The sequence below is a fragment of the Triticum aestivum genome, chromosome 1D (assembly GCF_018294505.1).
Source record: "Triticum aestivum cultivar Chinese Spring chromosome 1D, IWGSC CS RefSeq v2.1, whole genome shotgun sequence".
In the NCBI taxonomy this organism is placed as follows: domain Eukaryota; kingdom Viridiplantae; phylum Streptophyta; class Magnoliopsida; order Poales; family Poaceae; genus Triticum; species Triticum aestivum.
Genome location: NC_057796.1, coordinates 70,132,271 through 70,139,988, shown reverse-complemented (window position 1 = coordinate 70,139,988; position 7,718 = coordinate 70,132,271). Strand labels below are relative to the sequence as shown.

General features: G+C 41.3%; 1 protein-coding gene across 2 annotated transcripts; it reads right to left on the bottom strand.

The window, feature by feature from the left end:
• Positions 1 to 221: 221 nt before the first annotated feature.
• On the bottom strand, positions 222 to 4,065 carry LOC123165558 (uncharacterized). Of its 2 annotated transcripts, none has more exons than XR_006483061.1 (3): positions 3,431 to 4,065; positions 776 to 3,352; positions 222 to 268 (listed from the first exon to the last, which is right to left on the bottom strand). XR_006483061.1 is itself a non-coding variant. In XM_044583228.1 (3 exons), exons 1-3 carry the CDS (start codon positions 3,564 to 3,566, stop codon positions 1,333 to 1,335), a joined length of 342 nt encoding a protein of 113 aa, XP_044439163.1. In that variant the 5' UTR covers positions 3,567 to 4,065; the 3' UTR covers positions 1,254 to 1,332. The 2 variants fall into 2 exon arrangements, 1 of the variants encoding a protein (XP_044439163.1); XM_044583228.1 differs by lacking the exon at positions 222 to 268 and having other exon boundaries at positions 1,254 to 1,365; positions 3,180 to 3,352.
• Between the last annotated feature and the right edge of the window lie 3,653 nt (positions 4,066 to 7,718).

Genomic DNA, 7,718 nt, shown 5'->3' with positions numbered 1-7,718 from the left:
ATGAGTCATGTTTCCATTGCACACATTTTCAAATCACATACATAATTACTAGTTCATATGAAACAGAAATTGTAATTCTGAAACAGACATGAAATTCACAAACAGAGAGAAGATACATTAATTCACATACATAATTACTATTTCAGTCACAAACAGAGAGAAGATACATTAAATTCCCAGATAACCCAGCTATTATTACATAACTTGCTATATAAGAATGTCTTAGAGCTTCTTTGAACATCTTTCGTCTTGAATTTACTCAAAATATCTGCCAACGAGAAAATAGAACAGCAAGGATAGGGTGAATAACAACAACAACAGGTGATGGGGTGCTATTCCATTTAAACAAGAGACTGAACCCAACAAGCTAGATTCATTCAGCATCATCAACAATTCAGTAAAGTACTGCAATTTAGAACTGATGAGAAAAACAACTACACGACTTCATAACTGAACATATTCAAGTAAAAATTGTACAAGTTACATTCCAGTAAACAAACTGTACAAGTTGACGATTCCCTGTTGCATATACATATCACTTATGTCATGTTTGGGGGTTCAGAATGTACACAACATGTTTATGGTAGATGAACTGCAGCTGCTAGGAATAGTAAAGCAAAGATGTATTGCCACTAATCAGCAAAAACATAACATTTTCTCAGAGTTAATGATAGCACATGGATAAAGATGGAAACAAAAAATATTTCTAATCTTGGAACCCAACATAGCAAATCAAAACAAGAGAGGGGCAGAGGTGGCGTGGAGGAGAAAGGACCTTGAGCTGCCGCTCCTCTCCATGGCTGTGTGTCACCCTCCATCTCCTGACTATGATCATCAACATCTACTACTAACAACTCCCTGTGCAATCCTACATTGCAGTAAAAATTCCTCGCCCTCCATTTACTCGCTTTACAGTACTCCTAATGCTTGGAGTAGTTCAAGAAGTACTGCAGTAAAACTACTCCTAATGCTATAGCAGTTAACAGCAAGGGAAATTACTGTGATGTTCAAAATTTACAGTAAACACTCCACTCCACTGAATATTACTGAAATTTAATAGAATTTAACTAAGGTTTTTCAGTTTCAGAATATGAAAGTCAGAAAATAAGCTTGCAAGCAAGTTTATGTAAGTAATGCACATTGGAGTACAATACTTCTACGAATTTCTGTAAATAATTCATGATTTTCTAACTACTCCAAGATGTCCAGTTAATTAACTGGAAAAGTAACTAAACTTGCAAATTGAGAAAATCTTGTCAGACCACTTGCAATATCTTCGGTGACAGTACATGTTCAGAACAAACACTTACAATATCTACTGCAAGAACTTGTTTACTCCTGCATATTTGCTTGCATGTTCAGAATCTGCAAATATTCAGAAGCATGTTCAGAATACTTACTGAAAAGTACTGTTAAATGTTGAAAAGTTAAATCTTGTTCAATCTTGTTAAATACTCCAAGAAAAATTACTCCGCACAAATACAGTTCGATCTTGTTAAATAATCTAAGCAAAATTACTGGAGTACTACAATTTAAATGTAATCCAATCAAATTGAGAAGTTAACAGTACTGCTGCTAACTTGGAGTAGCTTTGACTATGTACAGAGCAAGATGGAGGGTCTAGCTTACTGCTGGTACCCCACATATCTAATTTTACTTAACAGAGCAAGATGGAGTAACCCAAAAAAATTAACAGAGCAAGCAAATGTACTTTAAATGGCAGTTCACCAGAGATTTTCAAGTTAAAAATACTCCCAGGGGTAAACAACAATGACATGGACGAAGTAAAGGATGGATGTTGTAAATTAATCCAGTAATTCTTTTTTGTTCTCATATTTTTCACCCTCTAGACACTGCCTAGAGCGCTTACAAGATGACAAAGTTAATTTTGCATAACACATATGGATTCTTATCTTCTTCGGTAAGGGGGGCACATTTACAGCTAATCTATTATATTATTAAAAAGTAACCATGTATAGATGTCTCCATACCCCATATGATTTCTAGACTGCCATGCAAAGCAATGAGTTGAGTCCAATTCCTACACGGCCATGTACCTGTAAAAAAAAGAAAACTACGCCTATCTATGACATACGTTCCCAAACAGCCTAGCAAAGGGAGGCAAACAAGCTGTGGATCCTAATTATAATGGCCGAGAACTAACAAAATTTTCTCACATAATATGTGAAACACGCACATATTCGTTTGCACATCCAAAGTGTGTCACGTACTGGAGATGCCTTTGACCGAGAAGTGCAAATTAGAATCACGTATGGAAGGACACTTCCATCAGCATGTTTTCTATTCAAAAAAATCATCACGTTTGTTGTACTGACACACAATCAGTTTCCAATTATATCTCAAAACCAATCAACACAAGCTAGCCACGCTACACATCCCAGCTAATTGCAACTTGGCATTGTAAGCAATAATCGGCAAGCCTTTGCTCTGCCTCAGGCCTCAGTCGACAGAACAAAACAAGGCATGAGATACTGCAGAAAGCAAAGCTGCCTTGCGGTTCTAAACAAATTACTATCACGAACGGGATGGAGTCGCCTCAAAACAGATGCCATTATTGGCACACTGATTAATAAGAATGGAAGCAGCAGGTGGAGAAATCAATTTGAAACTTGTTTCTCCTAACTTGCAATACTGCAATATGGCATCATGTCAACTATTTACATAAAGGAAAGAGAAATAGATAGATTATGCAGCTACCCTACTAATGTGCAGGAAATAAGTGGTGACTGAATAATGTGTTGCACTACACATGCTAGTTTGCAGAACAGTCCCACGCCTATTACATTACTAGAGAAATTTCATTACTAGAGCCTCTGCTTGGAGATAAAAAATGAGCATATTGTAATGTATTTGAATCAAGATCCTTTCAGAAACTAGCTAGTATGAAGAGGAAAATCAAGCAAAACTGTCACAGGTCTTGAGCGCTTCAGATCCTAGTGGCTGGCTACTTTAACAGTATTTATTACAAGTAAAAAAAACACAGCAGAAATCCTAGACAGTGAAGAACATATTCAGCACGCATGCTGATTAATCACTTGACACACAATGCAATGCAATGCAACGCAAGCAGCAGGTAGCTAGAAGTTAACAAGACAATAAATAAATCCTTGACAGTGGAGAACATATTCAGCACGCACGCTCGCTGATTAATCACTTACGCAAAATGAATAGATATCCCCTTTCTCCATGGAGAGGGCGGACCCGAGACCTTGGAATAGATCCCTGATTGAATGAACAACGCAATACAGAGCCAGAGCGAAGAGCTGGAGACGAACGGCCTGGCTGGTGGGCGCACTTGAGAAGAGTGGTGCTACTGCAAGCTGGAGAGACGCTGGATAGAAGAATTTCAAGATCGATCTTAACTCGCGGGAACAAGCACGGACCTAAAATCGATGGAGCTGGGATATACCTCGGGTGCCGAGCGGAGCGACACCATGGGGGTGCTGCTGGAGTCGATTGAGCTCGACAACGAACAAAGACGGCGGGAGGACACGTTGACGGAGACGGAGCTCTGTCCGCGAAGCAGACGAAGCAGGGGAGGCCATGGCGAGGAGGCAAACGTCGGAGGCGCTTGGACTTGGGCGAGGCTTCGGCTCAGCGGCGCAGGAACGGCGAGGAGGGACTTCGCATCAGGGTGGCGCGCTGCAAGGTCTGGGACACGAGCGTCCATGGCGGCGAAGTGCACTTTTTGAGACAGAGAGAGAAATCGAGATGTGTGAGAGAGAGAAAGGAGGAAGAAAGAGAGCACGGGAAGAAGAGAACAGAGAAGAAGGGTGGCACTCATCTGCTGGCTCCGGCAAGCTGTGGCTGGTGGTCGCCGGCGGCGGCGTGCAAAAACACAGGAGGAGCTCCTCTCGTGGGGCTCGGGCGCGGGGAATAGTGGGAGGAGGCTGCGAGGACAGGCGCACTCGGGCGCTCGCTCGATCTCCTCGGGCCTAGAGGTGGCCGGGAGATGCGGAGAGGGGAGGGAGGGACGAGGTCGGCGGTGGTGGGTGAGGAGGACGGCGAGGTCGGCGGTGGGTGGGAGAGGACTGGATCAGGAGGGGGCGGGTACGGGGAGGAGGTGGCGGCGGCAGCGGGGACATTGGGAGCAGGGAGGAGGGGTGCGATGGGGGATCTGATCTAGGGTTTGGGCTGCGGGGGGAGGGGGTATCTCCTTTTTTCTGTAGATAGATGGATGGACGGATGTGGAGATATGTATGGATGGATGGCTGGATGGGCGCCATGTCATCGATCCGTGGGAAGAGTTTTGATTGGTTCAGAAAATCAGTGATCTAAAATAGTTTTCAAGTACTAAAAATAGATGGATTTTGTGAAGTAGCTATCAAAACTATTTTGCAAAACGGCATCACACAAATTTTCACTCAAGTTAGACCACATTTTATGGAGGAGCACCATTTTCTATGCATTTCTTATTTTCTATCTATTTTAATCATTTTTTCGAGTGCCCGAAATGAGGTTTTTTCGTGAAGGACCCACCATATATTTGTTGCAAAATTGTACCAAATCAATTTTCTAAAATACTAGGACATAGTTAATGCACAATTGACCAAATGGTTGGGTGTAAAAAGTTTTGATCCACCTCGCGTGAAAAAGACAAATTCCCGCCGATTCAGCTGGAAGCGGGTCAAATTTGAACTGTAGCTACCTCGTAGTTTGCTCTTTATTTTTTCCAAAAATCATTTCTAGGTACATAAGTATCTATTTAATTAGAGAAACACCAAAAAAATTCCAAGATTCAACCACTAGCTAGGAACGGTCAAGCCCGCCGTTTTGACCGCATTTTGAAATGGGCATAAAAAATTAAAAAAAATCAAAAAATTGGAAAACCTTCACATTGTGTCATCATATGTGACCATGTTTCCAGGAAAAATAATAAACTTGTAATACGACAATTATTTTTAAAAAGTGTTCTCAGAAATGAGCTATAACGCGTGAAGATTCATGGCTTTCAAGCCAAATGATCAATCTTATGGCCATATTCTTGGCATAGTCTGTTCAAATGATCTCATATTGTGCACAAGGGTGCATCTTGGAATTCCAAACAATGTTGCCTAAGGGAGTTTTCATTTTCTTCGCACGGAAAATTCATTTTCCATTTTTCGAGTGCCCGAAATGAGGTTTTTTGTGAAGGACCTACCATATATTTGTTGCAAAATTGTACCAAATCAATTTTCTAAAATACTAGGACATATTTAATGCACAATTGACCAAATGGTTGGGTGTAAAAAGTTTTGATCCACCTCTCGTGAAAAAGACAAATTCCCGCCGATTTAGTTGGAAGCGGGTCAAATTTGAACTGTAGCTACCTCATAGTTTGCTCTTTATTTTTTCCAAAAATCATTTCTAGGTACATAAGTATCTATTTAATCAGAGAAACACCAAAAAAATTCCAAGATTCAACCACTAGCTAGGAACGGTCAAGCCCGCCGTTTTGACCGCATTTTGAAACGGGCATAAAAAATAAATAAAAAATCAAAAAATGGAAAACCTTCGCATTGTGTCATTATATGTGACCATGTTTCCAGGAAAAATAATAAACTTGTAATACGGAAATTATTTTAAAAAAGTGTTCTCAGAAATGAGCTATCATGCGTGAAGATTCATGGCTTTCAAGCCAAATGATCAATCTTATGGCCACATTCTTGGCATAGTTTGTTCAAATGATCTCATATTGTGCACAAGGGTGCATCTTGGAATTCCAAACAATGTTGCCTAAGGGAGTTTTCATTTTCTTTGCACGGAAAATACATTTTCCATTTTCCGAGTGCCCGAAATGAGTTTTTTTTGTGAAGGACCTACCATATATTTGTTGCAAAATTGGACCAAATCAATTTTCTAAAATACTAGGCCATATTTAATGCACAATTGACAAAATGGTTGGGTGTAAAAAGTTTTGATCCACCTCTCATGGAAAAGACAAATTCCCGCCGATTTAGCTGGAAGCGGGTCAAATTTGAACTGCAGCTGCCTCATAGTTTACTATTTATTTTTTACAAAAATCATTTATAGTTACATAAGTACCCATTTAATCATAAATACATGGTTTGGTGGCGATACGTCGAGGTTTGGACGGTGGCCGAGGGCCCCAACTCTAGAACGCGTAAACTCGCATGCCCGCCGCGTGGTCACCGCGTGACCGTGGTGTTGCCATGTGTTCTGGGCGGCCTTGGCATGTCTAGTGGGTTGGGCACTCCCTAGGTAGGTGCTAGGAAGAAAATCACAACATAAGTTCTCACGAGGAGACCGATCGATGCTCAAACATGAATAAGCAGCCAAGTGTTTGATTAGCGGTACGGGAAATCCACATGGCTAATGGGCGTGAGTTTTGGCCAAGGATGATCAGTTACTAAGAATACCGTCTTCACAAATTTTCAGCTCAAAAGGAGGAGCCTAGGTGGTACTTGCTTTGCAAAGTACCACACTGGACATAAATACGAATGTTGAAGCTGGGCTCAAAATAATGAATGGATTGAGCTGACATTTGGTGGAGGATGGTTATTTGGGCATAGGAAAGCACTGTAGAAAATGGATACCATTTGGACATGCCAAAGTGGTACTTCCTTCACAAAGTGTTTTTCTGAACAGAATAGGAAAACAAATATTTTTGAATTATTTTTGAACTAGGCAAGGAAGGTTTGTTACATATTTGACGAAGATATGACCCAAGAACTTATGAGATTTTTTTGGGAATTTTGGGAATGACAGAAATATAGGTTGCTTCACAACCTAGGGCAAAAACTGCCACATGGACATGACACATAGGCAAAACTGATGAGGTGGCGCCTAGTCATAGCAACCCACCACAATTTACAAGGTTATGACCATCTCTATTGGTCATGATCAGCTAGAAATAAGGCAGCGGACTAGTGCTATCTGCTTTATGACCATTTCGTGTAAGGAAATTACGACCTTTCTGACCAAAATGGTCGTTATAGTTCAGGGTTTGGAGCCCCCCGAACAGCTTTTGACCAATTGGTCTGAAATGGTCATAGATCTATGACCAATTCTTCCAGGGTCACTGACAGAAGGTCACTAGTTAACATATTTCTTGTAGTGTGGACCCTATGGCCCGTAGAAGGCCCATGGACCCTAAGGCCCGTATAGAAGGCCGATGGATCCTACGGCCGGACGAAGGCCCATGGATCATACGGCCTGCAGGAGGCCCATGGTTACAACAGTCCGCGTGTTGCCATGATTATTTTGGCCTAGTTACCAAAAATAGGCTATTGTGGCTACTAGAAAAAAACAGAAAAAGAACTGCAGTGACTACAAGCAAACAACTAAACAAGACAATAAGGAAATAAATAAGCAAGCAATTAACGCTAGCCTATTACCGCTATTACACATATTACATCCACTGGGCATCAAAGTTCGCCACCAGTGCAAATATAGGGAACAAAGCAGCACATTACATACACTGGCCGTCAAAATTGGCCACCAGTGCAAATAAACGCGACAGCAAAACAAGACCATAACTGAAACAACTTCAGAAGAGCTCAAGAAACGTTATCCTGGGTATCCACCATGCTGGCAATAAGCTTAGCAAGCTGATTAGCTTTGTCCTGTTTGGCGCTAAAATCCTCCAACGCTTGCTGTTGCACCAGAAAGTATGCATCTGAATGCTCCAGGGGCTTCCGCAGTCCTTCCGCTTCTTGTCGCATGTGACACCCAAGTTTTTATTTGGAGTTTTCAAA

Coding starts and splice junctions, on each gene's coding strand:
- LOC123165558 (XM_044583228.1), bottom strand. CDS start 3,566: ATGGCCTCCCCTGCTTCGTCTGCTTCGCGGACAGAGCTCCGTCTCCGT. Junction 3,353..3,430: donor CGCTCCGCTCGGCACCCGAG/GTATATCCCAGC, acceptor TCTTCTATCCAG/CGTCTCTCCAGCTTGCAGTA. Junction 1,366..3,179: donor GGGATATCTATTCATTTTGC/GTAAGTGATTAA, acceptor GAATATTTGCAG/ATTCTGAACATGCAAGCAAA.